This window comes from Patella vulgata, chromosome 9 (assembly GCF_932274485.2).
Source record: "Patella vulgata chromosome 9, xgPatVulg1.2, whole genome shotgun sequence".
In the NCBI taxonomy this organism is placed as follows: Eukaryota; Metazoa; Mollusca; class Gastropoda; family Patellidae; genus Patella; species Patella vulgata.
In genome coordinates this window covers 39,703,477-39,730,534 of record NC_065887.2, presented here as the reverse complement: position 1 = coordinate 39,730,534, position 27,058 = coordinate 39,703,477, and the positions used below count along the sequence as shown (strand labels likewise).

The window sequence follows — 27,058 nt, the reverse complement described above, 5'->3', positions numbered from 1 at the left end:
GGCCGTATGATACACCACGCACGTGCTAACTATTCGGACATCCACCCCCCCCCCCTTATTTATATCTCAGCGGGCCTTAACAAATAGATTTAGCCATACCTTTTGTTATTTTAGTTATGCGGTATTAGCGCAATATCTGGATGGGCAATAGCTGATAGGGCTGACTTTTATATTGGAGAAACACTTTGGAATTTCGCATCTAAACATCGTTCCGGTCCAGGCACAAATAAATGCAATTTCTTCGTAGCAGACGTCATTTGGGAAGCTGGTGGCGCTGTACCTCACAGGTAAGAGAGAGAGGGGGGGGGGCGATGGAGGCTCATTTTGGGACCAACATATGATTTAATTTTATTTCACGTATAAAGTTGTGGACCTTTTCTAGAGGTTTACCTGAGAAGAGTACCATGACTAAACGCAATTTGTTACATGCTACATTCAAATAGCTTGTGACATTCGTATTTTCGAGATATTATTAAAATGAAGACCCATACTTTATTCCGTGTTATTTAATACTTTCGATGGCCCCCATCACATGAAGATCTGACCGGTTGAAGTAGGAGGTCGTGTCAGGGGGCATACGAACCACGTTTGAAAACACCTGATATTATTTACCAACACTGCCTATTTATAAACACATCGCGCAAACAAGTAATAAAATACCTGTGTTTACGGTCGGAATTTTTTTTGTTGTAGCGTTTGTATTATCTGTTTCCTGGCAATTTTAGTTTAATTACAATTTATACTTTCGATGGCCTCTACTGCATGAAGATCTGACCGGATGTAGTGGGAGGTCGTGTAAATGGTCATACGAGCGGCATTTGAACCTAGACGCCAGACACTCGATTAACCAATCAACGTTGATTACATAACAACTCTTTTAGATCATAAAAACGAAATAGGATCTGTGTTTTGATCAGATTGACTTAATTTCAGTGTTGGAATTTATCTACAGAAACCCACGTCAAAGACGGAGTTAAAGGATCTATGAAATGAGACAAAAGTTTATGGGACGGCGATTTCGGCTACAAAAAAATAGGGTCGGTAGGGTAACCGCAACACATTTTTTTTTGTTGCGATGTGAAACAAGACTTCTAAAGGTGGGATTGATGCCATTGATAGTTTACACTGATGAGGACATTGATCCTACCTGGTCCAGTGTAACACGAAAACTACGCTATCTGTCTACAATTAGCCCCGCTTAAATAGATAGTTCTCTGTCTGTTGAATGGTTCAATGTATTTTGCATCAACCCTTTACCTGTTGATCAATTTCTCTTACATTTCATTTACCTTCCAGGTTTTTTGGAATTTCTGGACCCATCGGGGCTGGCGAATGGGGCAATCCCAACTCCACATATTTGTTAAGAGATGAATGCTGGCACAACGTCGACAGTCCACAAATCGGTGACGTGATGGGGGATGGCGTACACGTAGCTATCGTAACTGGATATCGAGAGACAACGAGTGCTGCTAGTCACGAGGTTGTTCAAAACGATTGGGGATTCAGAAGAGAGCAGAGAAATACTCAATTTACTTACTGGAGATATATATGTTAAAAGAAGATTGTGAGGATTAAAGTTATGATGCGTCATTTTAGCACTTTAGAAATCACTTGAAATACCGTGAAAGATGAATCTCTAACAGGAATATCAGTCCAAAAATGATTCAGTTCCGTTTAGTATCTACAAGGATATGTTAAATTGAAATGTTGCTCGCTATGTAATAAGCACCCCGCCATTTTGATGTTCTCGAACAAAATTGGTGGTCCTGTTTTCAATCCAATTGTATGTATTATAAAATATGTATGTATTATAAAATACGAACTATTATTTAGATTTTGTGAACTTACTGACCCCAGCTGGTTTTGATAATAGATGATATCGACCTTTCAACTCAGTATATACTTCTGTTAAGGCACGAGCTGGCTATGATCTAATTAAACAGGTAATTAATCTCATATATCATTTACAAACTACATATGATCTGGTTACAAGCTCCACATGACTTCAAAGGAATACGCACTGGTCAGTAATCATACCATGACGTGATAAATAGACAATTACATGTATGATCATGAGTCTTATCTATTTTCCCTATTGTTGGAGGCTATACAACCAGAAGTTGCTGACAGTAAGACAGACGAGCAGGGAGGAGAGACGCAGACGACAGAAGAGCAGAGACCGGCGTATGGACCCACCCGAGTTCAGCCGCTGCCCTGTCAGGAGGACGGAAGGGTTTTCTTAATGTACCATGTTAATGTTATCGTTTATATTCCCGATGTAGTTTAGTTCCTGTTGTATCTATGTAACTGTTTTATATACCTGATGTAAAAATATGATATATTTACTAAACTAATATCTGTTATCACTAAGATAGTGTTACCAAGCCGTGGTATTATCCTTTTGATATAATGTAAATAAAATTTGTCAAAATTAATTATCTGTTTTAGGTTTTAAAAAGTAAGAACATAAATATATGAAATATGTTACTCATGGGTTAGGGTTGGGTTGCGCGTAGGGGTCTTTAGCAGTGGGAGGAAACCGAAGGACCCGGAGAAAACCCACGAGGTTGGACAGGCGAGCCTACTCCTTGTCACATACAACCGGGAAATCGAAACCACGCCAGTTGACTCAATGGCAGACCTTATGATACAGCGCGCACGTGCTAACCATTCGGCCATCCAAACCGCTCGGGTAATCATACTAAATCAAGATATTATACAAGCAAGCACATGGTAGCAGTTGCTTAGTCAGTAAGAGATGACACTGCTTTTATTATAAAACTGGACCCGATGAAAGCCTTTGGTCGCGTTTCACACACATATTTATTTTAGACACATTTGGATTTAGCCATAAATTCATTAATTTAGTAAAACTACTTTATATTAACATACGAAGGCGTGGGAAGTCAAATGGCCATCTGTCCAAGTTCTTTACAATAACAAGGTCAATAAGACAAGAGTACAGGACATCCATGCTGTTTTCTACTTTCTTTCTAAATAGACAATTTTTCCCTTAATTTTTTTCTCCCCTCTTCCTGCATTTTTGGGTTGACTTTTTGGTCTAGAATTGGAGAAAAGGGATCAAATTTGCAATTTCATAGCAGTTTTGGGTAATACTGATGATATTACAGCGGAGGGATAGGGGGTGTAAAGTGTCTTTCTGCAGAGCAATCATTGTGTCGGAAGTGAGATTTTCATCCCAGTCAACTTCAAATACGTGTAGCACAAAATCTAAATGGTCAACCCAATACAAAATTATGATGAGGAGATTGCCAAATGTTGTCCCCATTGTGCCTATAAAGATTGGAACCAAAGGAGAGTTGAGAAAAAAGCTACAGCCTGTGATGTTACAGCCATTTAACATTGAAGTCAATAGGCAAAAGATTGCTAGTCTGAGTCCACCTACCCGGAATCGCCATTGATGGAGTTACCCCCCCCCCCCCCCCCTTGTCTATCAACATACAGATCATACTTTATATTTTATAACAATATCTAATACCTAATAGGTCAATGAAATATTCTCCTGGGACAAAGGGTAACTTAGAAAAATCTGAAGTACTTGTATCAAATAAAAATAGCGGTTCAGCACAAATTCCCCTAGATTGCCTCGCTGGCATTCAATGTGATACAATAGAGATTCGCGATGTATACAAAAGAGCCCGATATAAAACTTTTCCATTACTGTCATGTTTTTCTATGGTCCAATTAACAGGTCTTAAGACAACTACGACAATAGGAAATTATTATAATAGAGGCCTTAATTTTCTAGATATACACCTTAAAGTTACAATTTCATATTTTCTAAGAAAGTCAAAACATAATTATTTCAATGTCTTTTGCTTAATAGGTTGTCAACTCACTATTATACGATCATAGGTGTCATTCTCACACTTAAAACTCATTTACACCGGAAATAATAACACAATTATCTCCCTTGTTTTCTATTCTCCACCATGGAGTAGTTATCTTCAAACGTTGGAATTTGAAGATGAAAATGATATTTTTTGCCAATTAATAGGATTATTCTTTAACAAGGTAGGACTGTTTATAGATACCATCTATTTAAAGACTTTATTTTAATAAATTTTAAAAAATATAACTTAAAAATATGAAATTGCAACTTTAAAATGTACTCATTAAGATTAATTTTGACCATAAATTGTCAACAATATGAGTGTAGTTTAAACATTTCACAAGTCTATGAAATTGTTGTGTATAAGAGAGAGAGAGAGAGAAATGGGGTTTAACGTCCACTCGACACAAACTAGGTCATTTCGGGACTAACATATGGTTTAATTTTATGTCAATAATTCGCTTGCGCGTAGGGGTCTTTAGCAGTGGGAGGAAACCGGAGGACCCGGAGAAAACCCACGAGGTTGGACAGGCGACCCTACTCCTTGCCACGTACAACCGGGGATTCGAAACCACGCCAGTCGACTCAATGACAGACTTTATGATACAGCGCGCGCACGCTAACCATTCAGCCATCCACCCCCCCCCCCCCCCTTGTTGTGTATAAAACTAACTGACAAAGAACAGACAAATTACCCCCTTTTACAGAGAAATCTTAAAACCATGAATTGACGGAGAATGATTTTATAAAACAGTGAGTTAATTGACATAATCAACCTCTATTTGATGATATTTTTATAACTAATAATGATCGAACCATACATTTGAAAGAATTTGTAAGATTAAAACATTAATTTAAAAAATTAAAACATTAATTTAAAAATTAAAACATTAATTTAAAAATTAAAACAAAGGCAAAGTCGACCACTAGATAACGCAATCTACATGTAGCTGTATTTTATCGTACAATTAAAACAAAGGCAAAGTTGACCACTAGATAACGCAATCTACATGTAGCTGTATTTTATCGTACGATGTTAAGGATGTTTGTAGGCCTATGATAACGTCATTATCTTAGAATACCATACACTAGTTGCATGTTTTGACGCCATACCCTTCGTTTTATCCTGTAGAATACAGCAAACCAAGTCATTTATTTCTGGACTAAAACTAGTAATTAAACGGACCGTGTGGAGTGGACACAGGCCAGTCTACACTTTCTAAGTTTGCAAAACTTGTGACGGAATCTGGAACTGTTTCCACAAATCTATCCACAGTCACGTTTGATTAACTTTGTGGCATTATTAAAGGTGTTTTTTTTTTTGCGTACTCCTTGGACACAGTTTCTGGGAAACTTAATTACAGCATCTTGGAGCCAGGCAGATTTATTTTGGTGATCAGTTGGTTCCAGACAGCTTTGTTATTAGTCATGTCTTCTAGAATAGTTATTTAGTTAGTGTTTTATGAAGATAGGCCATGTTTGCAACTTTAAGTTTGACGCTGCAGTCAATACATAAGATTGCCCCAACCTACTCCCCCCGAAAGTAAAGTAAAATAAAACATAATTTCATCATATCCTATCGAATCATATATCATTTCTATTTTGTTTTATGTATTGTTTTGTTCAAAATGTTGTTCTGTATCATGACCATATTAATTGGTTATTGGGCCTTAAAATGGTTCTTGGAGAGGTTAAAGGTCGAGCATTATGGTGGAAAGTACGTCTTAGTAACTGGATGTGATTCAGGATTTGGACATCTTTTAGCGAAAAGATTAGATGGTTTAGGTCTTCATGTTATTGCTGCCTGTCTGAAACAAGATGCTGCAGCTGAATTGAAGAAATCATCGTCAGAACGTCTTCAGACACTTCAATTAGATGTTACGTCTGAAGATGATATCAAGTCTGCACTCACCAAGGTGAAATCAATTTTACCTCCCAATAGAGGTAAGCTGTTAGGATGCATTATGTAAGAGCTAAATGTGGTTATTGGAGGTCCATTGTTTTGGCTTCAAGGGTTTTATAAATTATTATTTAGTCCGATTCGGATTGTTACATAATTCCCATGTTGCGGATTTTCTGGTAGAAATCGTGGAATAAGCTTTATTTTGATGGGTTTGGTGTTTAATGACAAAAACCATTGTTGGCGGTAGCCATTTTGCGATAACATTCCAACTTATTTTGTTTCATTTTCACCTTATTTATAATGTTATCGACATATTAACTGTGATTAAGCACTGTATTGGTATTGGCAGGGGTCATTACTATTATTTCATATTTTTTTCATCACTTCATGAAGAAATTTCCAAGATAGCGGTCAGCTTTGGCGGAAAATTGGAACATGTGCTGATTTTGGTTAAGTAGTCATGTTTGGTAAATGATCACGTCATGTTTACCGTCTGTGCATATTTTGAGTGGAAAAATGGAACGATATACTGATCTTGATTAAGTAGTCGTTTTTGGGGTGGGGGGGAGGGGGGCAATGTATATTTCAGGACACGATCCACCACAATTGTCGGCCATCTTGGAAATATTCTATACTGGTAAAGCGATTGTTGATGCAACGGACTTAGTTGAAGTACTGGTTATTTGATTCCTGCAGGCCGAGGAGAATAATTGTAGCACAAAATAAAATCAGACATCCATTCTGGAATAGTCCATAGAAATCTTAAGAAGTATTTCGCTTTGTTCCCACAAATATATCTGCATTTGGGGTATCTGGCAGTAATGGCATGTTCGTAGGTATCGATCACCATATTGATGTTCCCTGGAGAATCAAGAGACCTGGTGCAGTCGTTGATGCCTGAAAAGGAAACAACTTTTTGCAACAAAAAATTGTTAGTCAATCAGGTCAGAATGTCTTCGGCTGTTCGCTTCTTAAACGCTTTATAATCTCTCATATTGCCATATAAATAACGTACGTAATAGTTTTTAAGGGGTAAACAAAACCAAAAGATCCATAAGAGTAATTACATGTATATGATCATTTTACGCAGTTGTAAATGGCAGAAATCTAAATCTACGCCCCCGAAAACATATATATTGACACACACGACTACTTAATCAAAATCAGCACGTTCTACGTTAATAAACCATCTGCACTACATTTTGTCAACCCGTTTTTATTAGCCCATTCAGAGCAGAACAGTAGGGCGTTAGACCCCATTTCATTTCATTTCACATTTTGTCAACACTTCAAACACTTTGACGAAATGTTCAATATATTCATCTTTCATTATCTTTTTTAAACATCTTTAAGTAAATGGTAAGTTATCAGTTTGAGTTCATTATAGCATGGAACAAGCCCTGAAAAACGTCTATAACACAATTAAATGTTATTTAGATAGTTGTTGCAATGCTTCCTTTTCAAACTCATATTGCATCAATAACGACACCAAGATAAATTGGGGAATGTGCCTTTAAGCTAACCAAATATTGACAGTATCTTGACCTGTTCTTGGCTCTATAGAGTAGGCCTAGAATGGTGGAGTGTTCATGGGTGATTACTAAGTGTGTGACGGTATGCTGAACTAAGTCTGACCATCGCAGGACTTTATTTTGGCTTTAAATGTTACGTAAACTATTATTTAAACATTTATTAACATAGGTCATCGGATGGCTCCGATTTTAAGTAGATTCGAACGTTTCGGCCATTTAATGATTTCATTTAAAAATGGAGAAATCGGGCTAAGTCTCGAAGGCTCTGTGTCTAAATCTAACATAGTGCATCTTAAACGTTATATCTATCTTATCTAATTGAGAATTTTTTTTCGTATTTTGAGTGATCGAAAGCAAGTAAAAATGAAAAGGAAAATCAAATGTAGTTTAATGTCTTGTTAACCCCATACTTTGGTCATTTGGAGACTAGCAGCTGTGCAATGCGAGATATTCGAAGCCGTTTCCACATACTTTAAGTTACTCTAGCCTAAAGGCCAAACTGCATGGCTGGTCTTATTTCGTTTCAATATATCAGGACGTACAATTAGGATTTTTAAGTAACCTTCGATCTCGATCAAAAAGACGCATTTTTGGCATTTGGCTGTTTTAGTAATTTTGGCAAAACGTACCCACCTGATTTCCAACTGCCAAGGGTTATTTTACGTACACGGCGACGTATACACACCGATGGACCTCGCTTTATCGTAATAATACAATATTTAAACGTGGCGCTATTGTACCTATAGATATAGTTTGTGCTTTACAATATCTATATATTTAAACGTGAAGCTGTTGTACCTATATTGTACCTATATGGACACTTCCATGACATAAGTAACATTATGCAACCTTTGATCATACATAGAAATCGAATCTTTTTGCTTCCAGTACATATAACAAAATAAATATTGATATAAATTTTAATATTTTGGGATTCATAACTGGTTATAAATTGTTCTTATCCATTTGTAAAGAATATATTTTACAAAAAGAATTGCCTTAGTAGTAAAATAAATATGGAATAAACTTTGTAAACGTGGCCTGGCGACCGCGCCACTAGTTACATATATAAGGTCTCGTGTAAATAATGTTGTTTTATGTATTGTTTAATGGTCGTAGTTCCCATATAAGGTATATGTTCTAATACGCTAAGTTCTATTCTGCATTTGTCTATTATGCAAAATGGACAAGTGTAATGTGCAAAATAACTACTATACTGTATTTTTTTATTATTGAAAAGTGTATTCTGTATTTTAACACTGTGACATTGGTATTGTGGAGCAATGGAAATTGCAAATTGTAAAACTAAACTACGTATTTTGAACTGCTGACATATGCAGTTTGTACAGTGAACATTGAAATAATATTGGCAACGTTATCCTTCAATACCTGGGTAAATAATTCGTGGTTGGGGTTCGTTTTTGGCAGAATGGTTACGTTGTTGTCGCAAACTGATCCGCAGCATTCGTCATCGTCTTGCGGATCGCTGATTCTAGATCTGCCACCAATGGAAGCCATTGCAGGTGACATCGAGTAAGCTGAATAACAACACAAATGAAAATGTCAAATATTTTCTTACATATAAACACTGTTAACCCCAACATGCCGCATGGATGCAGCGATACAAAAGGAACGTAATCTGTCGTAATATTATATAGTCCTTAAAGATATAATTGATCAATCAACTTCTCCCTCAAACTTTTAATTGTCTCTAAGCCCACAATAAATTATGTAAGATTGGTGCCACTATTTTATTTTTTATTCAGAGGAGAGGTATACCACCAGGATATTAAAGTGAGCATCTTGGAACCAGAAACTTTTAAAACAAATATAATAAATCCAACGATGATCAATGACATTTATCAGAGAGCATTCAAGCATGGAGATGTTGATTGTCAACAGTTTTATGGCGAGAATTTTTTCAAAGATTGTAAGTTCTCAACAAATCAAAAGCCGTATTTTGTTATATCCCCAATTGGTTTTCAATCTGATTAATCAAGAAGTAGCGGTGCCACGGTGGCTAAGTATGTAAGACGCTGGCTCGCTAGCCTGGATATCGCGTGTTCGATCCCCGCATTGGCCGAGATATTTCATCGGGCTTTTCCGGCATGGTTTCCCCTTGTCAGTGGCGCAAGACGGAGGGCCTGATAAATACAGCTATCTAGCCATGCAGATGAGACAAAAAACCAAGGTCCCGTGTATACATTGGCGTGCACTTAAATGATCCCTTGACAGTTTGAATTTGATATATAGCATAGTGCCGTTTCCCGGGCATAATTTTCCTCATAGCACACTGTATGGTGTACGCCTGTCTTCATTAACCCAGTGGGAGCAGAACAGTACGACGTTAAATCCCATTTCATTTTATTTCATCAGCGCCCTTTATTACCAGGGGGGTTGGATGGCCGAATGGTTAGCAGTATCAAAAGGCCTGTCATTGAATCAACTGGCGTGGTTTCGAATCCCCGGTTGTACGTGACAAGGAGTAGGGTCGCCTGTCCAGCCTTGTGGGTTTTCTCCGGTTTCCTCCCACTGCTAAAGACCCCTACGCGCAAGCGAATTATGGAAAATAAAATTGAACCATATGTTAGTCCCGAAATAACCTAGTTTGTGTCGAGTGGACGTTAAACCCCGGTTCCTCCGATATCCTCCCACTGCTAAATAGGCCTACCCCAAGCGAATTATTGATATGAAATTGAACCATAAGTTGGTCCCGAAATGTCCTAGCTTGTGTCGAGTGGATGGATGGCAGGGATTTGTGCTAAAGAACACAAATGTAATTTAATATTATGGTTTTGATTAATTATTCTCCTTTGCCAAAATATAAGCCATGGTATACGTTTATTCTAACGCAAATTAAATTGTTTATGAAATATTGTGACAATAACAGAATATGGGGTCTAAATACAAGGAATGGAGAAATATGATGGCTGAAACAATAGTGTTATCTTTCATATTATTGATTCTAACTTCATAACCAAAAATATAGAAAGTATATGCCGGTTATTTTGATACGTTAACCGAGTTACAGTTTAATGAACATGTTGGTTATTTACATGTTTCTTTGTTATAAAACATATATCATATCTGTTAACCAAATTAGGTAACAATCCCTGTCGATATCCAGGTTGGGGTGCATGTCCATTCCATATTTGGAATTTAGCTGTTATCAGAGAAAAGAATAGACACTTATAAATAAGAGGGAGTGAGGGCTATAATGGCCAGACACTCACTGGATTCTGAAGGCGACCATTTCACGATGTAGTGGTTTCCTGAGTCCAGCCACGCTGGTTAGACTTTTACAGGACTGGGGTTTGGTAGAAAGGGATGTTAATTTTAAATATTGTAATGTAAACATAAATTAAATTTCAATATTGGCCCTTTTCAATCAATTTTGGTGTTGTTAACTTACCGAGAAAATATGCACTACTAATGTCCAACATTTATGTACGATCAGAATGAAACTTGACATGGGTATTCCTCGGACAATTGTGCATCGACTGACGGATTTCTTGCTTCGTAAGACGCCACAATTCCAAGTTGGCCGTGGTGACGTATGATCTTGGTCCATAGTACGTTCGTACCTGTTAGTTACTCTTTAGGGTTTATTAGTAAAATATCTACTCGATTTTGTCTTTGTTTATTTGAACTCCGTGTCTGTGTTTACCTCCATTCGTTTATATCAATTAGATAAATTATAAATATAGAGGTTTAACTATGAAGCGAAACAGTCTGACATGAATGACCAACCATCTTAGGGTTTTGGGGGGTTTTTGGGGTGTTTTTTTTTAAAAAAAATAAACATTTTCTTTTGCAGGCATCAACGACCTGATCAGAGATTCCAGTGTTCACGGGAACATCAATATGGTGATAGATGCCTACGAACATGCCATTACTGCCAGATACCCCAAATGCAGATATATTTGTGGGAACAAAGAGAAATACTTCTTAAGATTTCTATGGACTATTCCAGAATGGATGTCTGATTTTATTTTGTGCTACAATTCACCTCGGCCTGCAGGAATCAAATAACCAGTACTTCAACTAAGTCCGTTGCATCAACAATCGCGTTACTATGACATTTGTAAAGATAACCGCAAAACCTGATATGTATACTAGATTTATAAAAGTCACAATATGACAGTGTGAAATCAATGGAACCAAGCATAAATTGTATATGTATACTATATTTATCTTATTTACATAGATATAGCAGTGTCAAATCAACGGAATCCAGTATACATTTTATATAATTGCGCCATTTGAATTTTATATGTATATTATACTATATGTATCTAAGTTACATAGATATATCAGTATCAAATCAATAGAAACTAGCGTGACTTTGATATTCCCATAACATATCGTTAATTGAATGTGTAACAATATCTAATTTTTCACGGCTTAATCAACGCTAATTATTTAATAAGATCAAACGTTTTTAGGCAATATTATACAGTGGCTTGTTTATACCGTCTACATTTGCATACAAAGTAGATCGAGCACTGCATCTTGGGTTTTGTCTGTAATGTCACTAAACATGTCGGCTAAAGAAGACGCTTCGCAGTTGAACAGAAGAAAATACTATAATACTATATAGATAATAATAACAGCTGTATATATCATCAAAAATTTTATTTTGTAAGAGTACATATTTGGTGAAAGGTGTTTTCATATTTGATTGATTAATTGGCATTATATTGCATATTATGATATATTCCAATGTAGAGTACTGCGTACTGTAGGCCTAGAAGTAGATCTATATAGGTATACGTCTTTAGGCTATCTAACTTATGATAATATGACCTCTCGCTCTAACTTGTCTAAGCTAAATCAAATCAAGGTAATTTCGGGACTAACATGGTTCAGTTTTATTTCAATAATTCAATTGATGGGTCTTTTTTTTAGCAGTGACTGAGTGAGAGGAGACTGGAGGACCCGGAGAAAACCCACGAGGTTGGACAGGGAACTCTACACCTGTCGCGTACAAGCGGGGAATCGAAACCACGCCACTTGAATCCATGACATGTCATAGTCATAGGTCTAATAAACGTATTAATATCCGGTAATTTAAATTGTAGATCTTTTTTTAGTTTTTGCGCTTTCGCGGGACAAGAAGTAATTGCGCTTCGATGTAAACCAACTCTATTATCGCATGCTATCTAGTATTTTCGTAATTTTAGAATTACATGTAGTTGTGATTTTTAAAGGATCAAATTTTAAATCGTTAACTTTACCCATTAAGTCTGTAGTTGCATATGTTCTTTTTACATTCTATATTTTGTTTATCGAAAAATGTGATTCTATGTAGGTCTACAATTACTTGTGGTAAACAATTTAAGTGTTAAGTATATGGTATGTTATATACCTTTCCAGATTTCATAACAAAAATATTATTTTGCTCAATTTTCAGTTGCAATAAGCTTTTAATACAGTAAGCCTAATACTGTTATGCTATTCAAAATCACATTTCCCCTTTTACTGGTAGGCCTAAATCCGACCAATAAAATATTTACTGAAGCACTGTCTCTAATTTTAAACCATTCAGTTATTCAAAATAATTTTAATTTACTCTGTCATTATCTAGTAATAGTATACTGTATGGTTAACTTCAGTTTTCATGGCAGATAATTCCATAAGTACACAGTTTAAACTAAATTTTCTATTTCTAAATAATCAGTTGACAAAAAAAATCACAAAAATAAAAGTAACTCTGAACACAGATCAGACCTAATGTCATGGATATCTAGAGCAAACTTCAGATTTATAATAATTTAATATATTCTTGTTTTGTAGTGTAAAATGGATAATTTCATAGTATTATGGGGCCTATAAAGTCCGTCAAAACATTACATGACACCCAGAGCAATATGCAAAGTATTCATTCTAAAGTTGTTTTTGGTTTATACTGGTTTGTAAAAAGAGAAACCAATCAACTCAGATAATGTTTATTGAAAAATTTTATAGGCCTATTTCAAATAGAATTTTAATATCGTTAATTATTATTTTATTTTTTTTTTTTAAATGAAAGCCTACATTAATTAATATAACAAAAATTATAAAAGCACACAGTGGGTCAACGTTAGGGCCAAAGGTATTTTATCTTTTTTTGAAATGAAAGCCTACATTAATTAATAGAACAAAAATCATAAAAGCACACAGTGAGTCAACGTTGGGGCCAAAGGTATTTTATCTTGGAAAACAACCAACGGCTCAAATCTTTTTTTGGGAAAACGTTATATGCCTATTTGAAATTCGATTTTAATATTCTTAAATAATTTTTTTATATTTTAATGAAAGCTTACTTTATTAACATAACATAAATAAGAAAATCACACAGTAATTAGCTCTAGAAGACAAAGGTAAATCATGTTGATGTTGAGTAAAATAGGCCTATTCCAAAAAAGGGCGTGTCACTTTGACATTTTAAAATGGTCCATTTTAAGGTGTATGGAAATTACATTTCAAATCTAGGAATCGAAACAACAAGTATTTGGTGGATTAGTTTTAAAGTTAATAAAAACTTTTTAAAATCGACAAGAATTTACGGCCTTATAGGCCAATTCATAAACCGTCACAAGTGCCGTCTCTCACTTCATTCCTGGCTGTACCACACTTTATCTATGCATGTTTTAAAAATATGAATCATGTTTTATAAATCATGTTTTATAAACACACACAACTAACGAATGATTGTATGTGATAATTCTCGGTAGTTTTGTTACCGAAAATACTATAAAACTACGAAATTAATGAGACTTAGTTCATCGATAAAGATATCGTAACGTCGTTGAGCGAACTGTCAGTGAGTGTTTATTACAGACAATTCCCAAGATGCATTGCGCGTCGCTGTGTGACTATGGGCGGTAATGCGAGTCGCCACTCTGTGTATTTTTAGTCTGTGCCGTCTATGTGTTGACAAACTTTTAAATACTTAATGGAAATGAACAGGTTTTGGGCTGATATTCCTTTTAGCTATTCCGCTTTAACAATACTGTAGTTATTCAAAATCCCTCAAATGACGATCATCAACTTTAAATACCAACTTGATATCACGTTGTTCATAAACAGTTTATAAAATGCGTAATTCTGAAATTTAAATGATTTATTTGATTAGCTAAATAAAGACGTTCTGTATATAATTCGTAATCACGCACATGTGTAGCACTATCGTCGTTGCGATATTGTTTTTAAATTTATAGACAAGGAATAGACAAATAAGATGGGTTAAACAACATGTTTTATATTTACAAATTATTCTCTATTGTCAGTGTAGTAGCTATGGTATGATTTTATTTAAAACGCAAATTAATTGTTTGTGAAATAGCGTGAGAATAACAGGAAAGGGGTTCTAAGTTCAAGGATAGATTGTGTCAAAAAACATGTAACGGAAATTTACGATTGCATGATTTGGCTTATTTGACCAATCTCTGTAATTATTTACATCATATTTGACCAATTATATAATTGAAGATCAAAAGCCAAAAGCTACAAAACTATCATATTTGAGAGAATCCGTTAGACAGCAGCTTGGGTCTAGAAGGGAAAAGATGTAGAAGTTTTTATTCAGCAGACTCGCCCAAATCGAGTCTGGCTGGCTAGTGTTTGAGAATGACTTTAGTGTACTATGCATGTATCCATGTATCCGGCTATGCTATATAAAATGTAAAAACGAACTGTTGCATTTCATAACTACTGAGAAGACAAACGTCTCAAAAAAACATGAAGAAGTAAACACACAACGTGAAGTGAATGCAAAGACGACCATAGCAAATTCTAGACGATCGCAACGCTACTAAAATATGTAGTAAGAAAAGATGCATGGGTCGTATGTAGGAGGTGGCGACCGGTCCGCAAACACCCGCTCTCCGTGTCAGACAGAAAGACCCATGGTGGTACACATGGCTGTACGTATTTCCCCATCAGGTTGAATCCCGCGTTATCGCTCAGGCGGATTTCTCATGTACATGGTAGGGATTAGCCCAAGACTTATCGTTTTATTCTTCGATGGTATGATATTAGACTGTTAATTACGGAAGACCAAACCTGAATGAGTGAATGGACATATCTGGGGTGACATTTCAAAGTGCCCCTTGATATTTACACATCTTATATACATTCGTTATAATAGTTCATGTACCAGCAAAGTTCTATTTTTATATACAAGTCACCATTTATTCTAGCAACATGTCTGTAATATAAAATAGAAATTAAGGAGAACAACAATTGCACAACTCTTAGCTCAGTGATTCTCAACCGCAAGATCTTTCTAAGTGTGCCGCGAAATTTTAAACGGCACACCAAAAAATTTCTTACTAAAGAAGACATCTATTTGACTGATGAATATCGAAACACCGCGCTAAAGTAACTTCATAGCCGTGTTTTTCTTTATTTAGTTTGGGTTATTCTATGTGGCTATGACTAGTCGGTGTCTACGGCTGTATGCCGTCTATGACTTGCCATGTTTTTATTTTGCAAAATACAAATATTTTTCATATATATTTAACCAGGTGTGCCGCTTTTTTTCCATGTGTTCTAAGGTGTGCCATTTGAAAAAAAGGTTGAGAACCACTGTCTTAGCTCTTGAAAAGGCACATGACTCTATTCTTTGGAACCTTAAAATAGACAAAGGGGGTCTAAAAGCACATATTAATGTAATATGAATGTATATAAGTATAAAGTGATTTATATTCAAAATTGTATTCTAATCAATTCTGTTCGGTGAAATACGTGAGCAGTCGAAATTGATCGACTGTCGTTAGCGCCTGCTTAGTCCATTCTACACGATTTGTCATTATAATTTAGTCGTTTGTGAACCAGTCGTTACTAATTACTTTCGCATTGTCTTGTAGAATATGTTTATCTTTGTTAATTACAAACGGCGCCCGAAACTATAGAATACACAACTCGTGTAATGTTAGAAAATGTTCACTGTGTCTTAAATATTGGATATTAGGCTCACATATTTTCACGATTAGATAGCGTAAATATATAGATCGAAATGGATCACTATTGAATTTTAATTCGAGTTTTAAACTTCGAATATTATGAAAAATATCAAGTATGGTTTGGGGGGGGGGGGGGGGGTAGCTACTCAAAGTATATGTTGCTTTTGATAAAGTAATTGTTGTCCTGTATCCTAGTAAGTTTTGAAAGTTCATATATCAGTAAAATTGTTTTATTATACGCACCTTTTATTTTAGAATTTAATACTCTTTCTTAATTCGATGAATATTTGAGTTTGAGTTGTTTTTTTCGTATGCACGGCATCTGCTGAAATAAGCACCACATGTGTTTTGTTAGCCCCACCGGCGCCACCCCGGGCTTGGATGAGACCGAAGGTTCTAAACTGGCACGGGACGACTTGAACCAGGGATACTCTGGTCGAATTTCCTGTTCCTTGACCGTCGCAATAGCACGGTTGCTAGCTGCGGTAAAAGTCGGTAACAAATTAAGTTTTAATATGGGAGAGGTGAGCTGCGGTGGCCGAGTGCGTAAACCACTGGTTCGCTTACCAAGAAGTCGCGGGTTCGCTCCCAGTGTTGGGCGATAATGTTCCTCTGGTTTTCACTTGTCAGTGATGCAGGACGGAGGGCGCGGTAAGGTCATGGTCTAATCGTTCTGGTTCTGATGTAGCGAAAAACGAGATTCTCTCACACATTGTCGTGCACGTAGAACAGTCCTTGGTCGTTGGAATTCGAAATAAGAGTAGGTCATAGCGCCACTGTCCAGGCAAAGTTTTCTCATAGCACAATTTATGGCGTAAGACAATCTTTATTGGCGCAGGGAAAGACCCTAAACCCTATTACATTTCATTTAATTGAGTTGAATATGATATAAGTTCATAATAATATAGTACTGACAAAATTAAATTTAAATCTTTGTTTAAGAATCAATGTGTTGCATCTGGAGGATTTTAAAATGATGAACAGAGGTATTAATCTTGTCACAAATGTTGCGAAATATCATTATATTATTTGTCAACTGAAATGTCGGGGCTATTAAATTCATTATTCCGAAGGTCATACCATTTAAATATGTCCAGTTAAAATTACATTAGCCTTGATGATTGGTGCAGACTAACTGGTATATATAATGGTCACTGTTTATGAAATATCATCATACGATTAAGATAACCAGCAATGAGAAATATCTGGAGTGTTTTGTTGTTGTTTTTGCCATGCTTCGTCCATTCATTGGAGTTTCCGGAACCAGGTAAATATATATTTTAGATATATAATTAAACGTACTCTGGGTTCATTTAAAGTTGGTCTTTAGATCATACGGTCTTTACATTAATCATTGCAGAATAAATAATAGCAGTCTGACTTTAAGAGACAGGGCTGTAAGTGTTTTGTGAATAAGCATAACGACGTGGCAAACCCAGCAGGGTGTCCTAAGGATCCACCCCCTCCCGTTTTGTTGCTAGCAGTACAGCGAGTCTGTAGCAGTACAGCGAGGCTGTAACGGATGAAATTTAATTTTATATTTGGATCCAACAACTCACGATTAACACCCCGATTTTAAAAAATAATTGTTGGGTTGGGCGAGGACCCTTTTGATCATGATGTTCCTATATATTCATTAGCCCAGTCGGAGCAGAACAGTAGGACGTTAAACCTCATATTGTTTCATTTCTTTCTTTTCATCGTTTAAGGCGAAGGACCTTTAATAGCCGTACTTGAATTTGAAAAGAGATTGAAGACATTCGATCCGTCTGAAGGAAGTAATGCCAGTGTCTCGAACATCCGGTTCTTACCCGGAACAAGGAGAGGCGGAGCTGCATCCGCCATAGAATTTAATTACAAACAGAAGTTAATTTATTGGACAGATTTATTTGAAAGAAAGGTCTTCAGGTATTTTCAATATTCTCTCAAATCTATGGCTGTTCTTCAATTAATTTAGCCCTCGAATGTACACCTCTGTCACCGACACATGGGAAGCATGAAGGGTCAGATTAAAGTCTCAAATCGTTATTTGGATTTTACGGACAATATTTAATTTTTCACGGCTTAACCCACTAGACACTGTACTCAAATTTATGATGTATCATTTAATTAAGAAAAAAGATATGTGTGACCCCATATTTAAAAGAGGTTCATCTAAAGATTTTACTTTATTTCGTCTGCTTCTGAAATATTTTCACCTGATTCAATCAATATGGCACCTGTAGTACTGACAATGAGAGTGTACATAGACATTCCCATGGAGAGGTTGGTGGAGATGGGATGGGTGGCCGACAGTTTCTTTCATCCTTGCAGTATGGAAGCCTATAACTACGCAAAAAGTCTAAAAGTAGAAGTTACGACCAAATGTGAGGCTACAGAACGCTATACAAGCAAAATCGACTCGAAAATAGGAAATTAAGAAATAAACACACCGCGATAATATCGTCCCTCGTTTTGTCGTGACTTTTACTTTTGCTTGTGTAGCCATTGTTGACTTCGACTTAGTCATATTTTTATTTTACTCTTATCAGTAAGAGGGCCAACACGCTTATCAAGCGAAATACAACTCGAAATTAGGAAATACACACTGCACTGTAAGCGACCCATTATTACCAAGCGAAATACAACTCGAAATTAGGAAATACACACTGCACTGTTAGCGACCCATCATTTTGGCTTGCTGTCGCCTCAGAAGATGGTGTAGTTTCATTTGAACACGTGCAATCCAGGCTCACACTGACTTTCATTTTTGTTCCGCTAAAATTGATAATCATTTCTATATAAAAAAAATTTTTCCCGCCAACTGGAATATTTTATCTGCCAAAAGACAACATATAAAAATTTAATATATTATCTCGGCCTTTTCTAAAACAACTGCCTTGTATATTATACAACTTAGAAAATCCGTCTTTACATTCGGGTTGGGTGGTCTGGGTGAAATCACAAGTTCTGTTTCGATTCCCCGCTTGAACGTGACAAGGAGTAGGATCGCCTGCCCATCTTCGTGGGTTTTCTCCGAGTCCTCCCACTTATAGAAATTTCAATTGTAAGAGAGTGTTACAATCACACTTGTTCACTTTAGCGCATGTTGGTGGCGGCAATGAAACGAATGGCGGACCGTTTTCTCATCCGTGAATCGTCGCTATTTATATATAATTCGACTCGTTCTTACGTTCCCAAGCATGGTGATAATATAATTTGAAATAATGATATCCATGTAGGCAAATTAGAAGTCACCAAAAAACACGAGGGACGCTATTATATCAGTGTTTTCGAGTCGACTTTGGCTTGTATGGCGTGCTGCCGCCTCACATGTTGTCGAAACTGTTCGAATTTCGCGTTCTGAAAGGGCGAAAAGTAGAAATTACGAATGATAGTTATACTGCAGTGATCTCACACTGGCGATAACTGTCTACTAATAAAAAAAAATCGACTCTATCTACAAAAGGCCCGGTGTTTCCAGCAGTCAGGAACGGCTGATTTAAATAAAAAAGGAGCTTAAGAGAACGCGAGATGGGTGAATGAAAGTTGCTGGTGTGTTCAGATCATTTGTGTATCTGTTAGTTGTATTGCATTTTAGTATAAACGGCGATGGTGAACGACTGGTACAGACAACCGTTTTACAAGGAGGCATGAAATCACCAGAAGGTCTGGCTTATGACTGGATACATGATAATTTGTATGTTAGTGATTGGCAGCTTCATAAAATACTGGTCGTAAATCCACAAACTGGAGCGAAGAAAACGTTACTAACCAATGTTTCTGAAGTAAGAGACATCGAAGTAGATCCTGAAAACGGGTAAGTTAACTTAGAATCTAAAGCGTAACTCAGCTTTAGTAAGATCTAGAACTTGAAAATCTTTCAAGTTACTGTATTGTCTTATAGTGTTATCTATTTATTTAAAGAGAAAATTTGTCTATGCAGAAAAGATATGAAATACAGTTTATCGTCATATTGTTCTGTGCCAACCGGGGGAATGAAAAATGGCAGTCGACACGCAGTATGCTATGAGGCTTGTTGCCTTCGGACAGTCCGTTTTAGCTCACTCTGTGTCGTAATCCAACTGTCAAGGGTTCAGTTACGCGAACAAAGAACCTCGGTGTTTTGTCCCACCCGAACCACGAGTTACCGTTTCATGCCAGACCCTCCGTCCTACACAATTCACAAGAACAAGCCACGCTGTTATGTCCAGGGGAAATACCTCGGACAACATCGGAATCGCACACGGATACTCCTGGTTAGTGAGCCCGTGTCTCCGCCCGTACTATACAAGCCAGCATAATACCAATTGTTGAATTTATTACTCACTAAGAATGTTTCCAAGAGTTGCCTCCCCTGTCACCAAATCCGTTTGTGGTGGAGATTTTCATTACAAACCTGTCAAAATTGAAGTAAATGTTCCTTATGACACTCTCTGACATGCATTCAAACTTCAATGCCATATGTGGGCGGTTAAATAGCCCCCTTGAATGCCATATGTGCACGGTTAAATAATGCCATATGTGCGCGGTTAAAATAGCCTAATGTGAAGCACCATAACTGTGCTTCACGCAAACAGACATCAATATCTTCTAGATTTCTTTACCATGTATGTTGTATTCGCTGTGATTAGGAATTGGGTGGATGGACAAAGAGATTAGTACTGAAAGGTTCCGACAGACACTGTATCTGAAACGGCATGCGCCTTTAACCACGAGGAGGTGAACTGCGAATTACTCTTATCGTCCCCCCCTTTCCTGAACTACGCTAGACTTGGCAAATATTTGGTCTTTTTTATTTTAGGTGGCTGTACTACATTGCTGGGTGGGAAAGTGAGACAGCTCGCCTTGGAAAATTTTCATTGGATGGCCAAATCCACGAAGTGGTATCACGACGTCTGAAATATCCATCCAGTCTCGCATTAGGTATTTACCAATACATCAATAAAAAGTTGTGTTGTGTTACAGGGTGAGAGATTTCAAGTTAAACAATAATTGTCCGATTGCTGACCGCTGGGGTTCAAGTTAAACAATAATTGTCCGATTGCTGTTTAAATCCACGAACGAGAAGTGGTGCCAGTACCTTGTCTCACAGCTCGTGTCTAAGAGGACATGTTTATACATACAACTGCGCTACAGATTTTGCATCAGGTGTTCTAGGAAAGTTAACTCCACTGAAGTGGTACCAGGCCTTTACCCCAACCCACACCGCGATTTTTTAACGTACACTTTAAACAAAGGTGTTCAAGCATTGTGAACTTCTTAAACGAGACTAGCCCCCCCCCCCCCCCCCCCGCTTGATCACATAAATAATGCAATTATAGTCTTGCCATTTTATGATAACCGGTTGTTCAAAAGGGAAATTCCGCCATCCATAGACTTAATCATCCTACATGGATGTAAGAGATCCAAGGGACTATTTCGCTGAGTGGAATTGTTTTGCAGTGAACAGTCTTTATTATGCATTTATATATCTTGCGCGTACGGCAACCAAAGTGAATTGAAAGGTCAATAATTCGTATGCAAAATAACAATTATAGGCGGCAAAAGTAAAAGCTAAAATAAAGAAAGTAACCACCCGTGTCGGTCACAAGATGGCAGACAGCTGATCTTAAATGCCAGATAAGAGATATCCTTGAAAATTCTTGTTTTGTAGATCAAGACGCCCAAAAATTATACTGGGTGGAAACTTTACCTGCCAATAAAATCAAACGAATTGATGTTAATGGTGAAAATTATACAACGATATATAAAGGTAGTTCACATTATTTGTATTCACCCAACGATTTGACTGTATCCGGGGTAAGAATTCCTATATACCTTCTTTTTATTTATTATTTTTACCATATCTTCTACCACCCACCTACAGTATTCGCCATTATCATCTATCACCTACAGGGTTCACCCTTATCTTCTACCACCCACCTATAGTATTCACCCTTTTTTTCTACCACCCACCTACAGTATTCACCCTTATCTTCTACCACCTACAGGATTCACCCTTATCTTCTACCACCCACCTATAGTATTCACCCTTATTTTCTACCACCCACCTATAGTATTCACCCTTATCTTCTACCACCTACAGGATTCACCCTTATCTTCTACCACCTACAGGATTCACCCTTATCTTCTACCATCCACCTATAGTATTCACCCTTATCTTCTACCACCCAACCGACTATAGCATTCACTCCTATCTTCTACCACCCACTCCGCCAGATACAATATTCACCCGTATCCTTTACCTCCCAACCACCTATAGTATTCACCCGTAATTTCTACCACCCAACTATAGTATTCACGCCTATCTTCTACCACTCACTCACCCAGCTACAATATTCACCCGTATCCTTTACCTCCCAACCACCTATAGTATTCACCCGTATCTTCTACCACCCACCTACAGTATTCACCCATATCTTCTACCACCCACTCACCCAGCTACAATATTCACCCGTATCCTCTACCTCCCAACCACCTATAATATTCACCAATATCTTCTACCATTCACATACCCATTCTACCCATATTCTATGATAAAATATTTACCCCGTTTAGATATAAAGTTATCTATATTAACGGTCTAGTTATGTGTGTAGCCTATATTTACTCTCTAGTCTAGTGTGCCTTCTGTTATTAAATATTTACTCCATAGTATGTATTTTGGTGCATTTTTTAGGATTACGTGTACTGGACACAGGATTATAATTGGTCATCGACACTCTATCGTCGAATCAAAGAAAGAGGGAATTATCCAAGAACTAGATACACCAAAGTGGGCAGAGGCGATGATGCTTTAACGTCATTGGTGGCTATTGAAGCTAGAAAACAAAGGGACGGTAAGTTTTTAACAGTTAGGAAATCATATGAAATGGGGTTTTAGAAATTGCTCGTAAAAGGCGGGCATTTAGGCACCACATAGGCTTATGAGGACATGTATCTTTCATGGGTTAACCAAACTGAAACATCCCATGGAACTTTCTTAAACCATTTTCCTAACTGCGTCATTTTTGGTTAATAATATAAAATAACTAGCGAGTGACCCGGTGTCACACGGGTTGAAAGTAGTATTAACTCCAAAACCGGAAGCAGTAGGCCAATGCCACCAGGTATATATTACTCCCCGGTCCGAGCTATGTTATACACCAAATTTCAGCCCCGGGACAGCCCTGTCGTAGATTTCCGGTTCCCGAAGGTTGGGTAAATGGGGTTATCTCAATAGTTTTCAGATAAAGCGAGCAATTACTGAACACTATACATAAAATTCTGCCTTTCACCATTAGGAATGTTCATGTAGTGGTAGCAGTGTTTGTGGTGTCAGTTCAAATCAGCACCTTCAAACCATTATCTTTAACATATCTATATTATCTCTACCTCAGGTCCTAATCGGTGTGGTGATAACAACGGTGGATGTTCACATTTCTGTTTACCATCATTACCATCGTCGTTACCACAATACACATGTGTTTGTCCAGATGATATGATATTAATGGCTGACAATACAACCTGTACCAACATAGAATAGAAGAAGAAATTTGAACAAGAGATCTGAACCCAACATGCCTCACCTGAAATGACTAAACCTATCTAATCATGGTCAAACATAATGATATTTAAATTCCATTGTATTTTATGTGTTGATTTGTCTTGTTGAGATCAAAATTGTTAAGCCAGTGAGTGCTGAAAGGTATCCGATTGTGTGCTACACTTTCAGCCGACCTTCAATTAATATGTCTTAAACAAATCTTTGATCAGTTAGTTTATGTCGAATAATTACTGGAAATAACACACCCGTTCAATCGAATTCATCTACTTTACATTGACCTAAATCAAAGAGGGTTAAATAGAAATAAATATTATTGTTCTGATACTTGTGTTTGACTTTTAGGCCCGTCAATTAAACTCTTAAATTGAGGACACAGAGCTCCATTAAACACGCTAACACGCAGTGGCCATCAGTTTAACCCGCACATGTTGAACATCAAATGTTTTTTTCTTTCAATTGGAAGGTCAGGTGACTGAACAAGTACCACCGCTCGCCATTCTTATCCGACAACTTTGGAGTTGCTTAAGATACATTATGGGAGATTAGATAAAGAGCTGGCAGTTCTCACTAAATAATGTAAAGGGAATTTGCTGAAAACAACACATTTTTTGTTATGGTTTTTTATGTGTGGGTGATTAATATTTCCTTAAATTTACTCTGTAATTTAATAATTCTGCGAGAAAAAGTTGAACAAATGGAAGACAAAAGTAAGAAAGACAACTCTTATTATCATCGTAATGATTATGGAGTCAGGCTAGTAATTATCTCCCTATTCATTTTCAATGTTAAATCCATGACATTTCTTGTGCCTATAATTTTTTTTTTCGATGATATTAATCATTAGAATATAAAATATTCGAATATAAAAAATTCAAAAATATAAATGATGAAGTGCAGTTTTAAATCTATGTTTAGACTGTTTATTAGACTATAATTTTTTTTTTCGATGATATTAATCATTAGAATATAAAATATTCGAATATAAAAAATTCAAAAATATAAATGATGAAGTGCAGTTTTAAATCTATTTTTAGACTATTTATTCCGTAGGAGCCACGGTGGCTAGGTGGTTAAGACGCTGGCTCGCTAGCCTGGAGGTCGGGTGTTCGATCCCTGCATTGGCCGAGAAAGTTAATCTGGATTTTCCGACGTGGCTTCCCCTTGTCAGTGGTGCAGAACGGAGGGTCTGACAAGGACAGCTGTCTAGTCCTTCGGATGAGACCAAAAACCGAGGTCCCGTGTATACATTGGAATGCACGTAAACGATCCCTTGGCAGTTGGAATTCGATATAAGAGTAGGCGATAGTGCCTCATAGCACACTGTATGGCGTATGCCCGTCTTCATTCGCCCAGTTTAGAATCTGCACTAATAATTGCATAAGCCAATGGATTATATTTCCAATAGAGTAGGGAGTGGAATTTATTCACAGATTGGTGGGCGGGGCAAATCTAGTTGTATTACCATAAAGTGTCTTATTATGAAAAGAAAAGAAAAGAAGTTGGTGGAGTCATGGGAGCCTATCGTTATCAACTTTTCGATACCAGAATTGAAGAATTCTCTTCCATAACTCTGTTTTGTGATTTCTATGGTCAATAAGAAAACAACATTATTAAATGTGATAATTGTGGACCCATGGCTCATTTTTGTAAAGATGTGTCACCACCTTTTTGTAAAAGATGTGTCATTACCTAACACGAGATAGGGATATTCCATTCTCCACGTGTATGGAATGTAAGTATATGTGTTAAGTCAACATGCTGTTTTGTTGATTTTCCCCCCAATCTGATAACAATACAGATCCTATTTCGTTTCGTTTTTTTTATGGTTCAAAATTTCGTTTTACTTGTCTTTACTACACACGGATCTGGAATAGTTGTTACCCTCATTTTGGTTGATGTGGGGGGTTAGCCAGTGAAACGGTACTATTACGGCGAGTTCTTGACGTGCGGTGACATCAACGCCGATAAGTTAATCCAATGTCTAACGTCACAGGGTCCAAAGCAGCTCCCGTGAGCCCTGTTAAAACACGACCTTCCACTGAAACCGGTCAGATCTTCATATAGTGGATGTCATCGAAAGTATAAACAAGCGAACAGTGAGTCTGATGTCCCCCGCCGAAATCGCATTTTTTTTTTCAAAAGTATCAAGCAATCAAACTGATTATCAACTATACACTAAGTTTCACCACTCTCTATCAGATAGAATCAAAATTATCTTGTCCCAAAGCATCGATCAATGAAATTGCTTAGCTCTGCTTATCTTTAGCTCGAAATGTTAATCAATTAATTCAGTTAAGACATTCACCTAATGAACATCTACATCAAGTTTAAACAGTCTACCTCAATTGAAAGCAGAATTGCTATGTTCCAAAGTTTTGACCAATCAAATTGCTTATCGCTACTTAGCCTAGGCAGAAAATTCTCATCATCGCACTTAGTCAAGGTAATGTCATAATGAATCTATACGCGGACTTTCACCACTCTCACTTAATTATAACCAAAGTTATCGTGTCCCAACGCGTCATCCAATCAGACTGCTTAATCTCTGCTTACCTAAAGCAGACAATGTTTATCATCGAACTCCACCAAGCCATTCACCTAAGGAACGCCTACACCAAGTCTGGACATTCTACCTCAATTAGGCGAGTTATTGTGTCCCAAACTCTCGACCAATCTAATTGTTTACCCTGAGCAGGAAATGCTCATTATCGAACTTAGTCAAGTATTGATGTAATAAAACTATACACCAAATTTTGTCACCCTCACTTAATTAGAACTAAAGTTATCGTGTCCCAAAGGATCATCCAATCAAATTGCTTATCTCTGCTTACCCCAAGCAGTAAATACTCATCTTGGAACGTCATCAAGGCATTGACCTAATAAATACCTACACCAATTTTGAACATTCTAGCTCAGTTAGGAGAGTTAGTGTGTCCCAAAAAGTGCGACAGACAGACAGACGGACGAACCCATTTTAATATAGATCTGTATTTTAATCAGATTGTTGTATCAGTCGATTACCGAGGGGTAGCTGGGTGCTATGGAGAGATTGTATCGAGCTTATTATTTAGCCAAGAAATATGTTTTAAAAATTCTAATTCATGATAATTCTGCAATTTAATCTAGTAGTATGTGGCCATTTTGTACAGAGCAAAGTTTTTTTTACCATTTCAACTTGATGAACCATGCGTGTAATAATGGACAATATTTATGTGACATTGTAGCTGTTGATATATTGGGTAAGAAGTTTCGATTCAACCATGTCACTAATATGTAGAAATGTGTAAGCTGAGC

At 36.9% G+C, this 27,058-nt stretch overlaps 2 protein-coding genes across 2 annotated transcripts; both read left to right on the top strand.

Annotated features, from left to right (window-relative positions):
• The first annotated feature begins 5,496 nt into the window (after positions 1-5,496).
• Positions 5,497-11,619, top strand: LOC130014293 (retinol dehydrogenase 7-like). Its single transcript, XM_056103300.1, has 4 exons — positions 5,497-5,699; positions 9,055-9,218; positions 11,106-11,268; positions 11,589-11,619. Exons 1-4 carry the CDS (start codon positions 5,497-5,499, stop codon positions 11,617-11,619), a joined length of 561 nt encoding a protein of 186 aa, XP_055959275.1.
• Positions 11,620-17,355: 5,736 nt separating this feature from the next.
• LOC126807901 (low-density lipoprotein receptor 2) lies at positions 17,356-24,086 on the top strand. The gene is made up of 7 exons (XM_050532780.2): positions 17,356-17,503; positions 17,946-18,144; positions 19,817-20,035; positions 21,020-21,141; positions 21,872-22,017; positions 22,898-23,057; positions 23,598-24,086. The coding sequence occupies exons 1-7, from the start codon at positions 17,431-17,433 to the stop codon at positions 23,741-23,743; spliced, it is 1,065 nt and encodes a 354-aa protein (XP_050388737.1). The 5' UTR covers positions 17,356-17,430; the 3' UTR covers positions 23,744-24,086.
• The last annotated feature ends 2,972 nt before the right edge of the window (positions 24,087-27,058 follow it).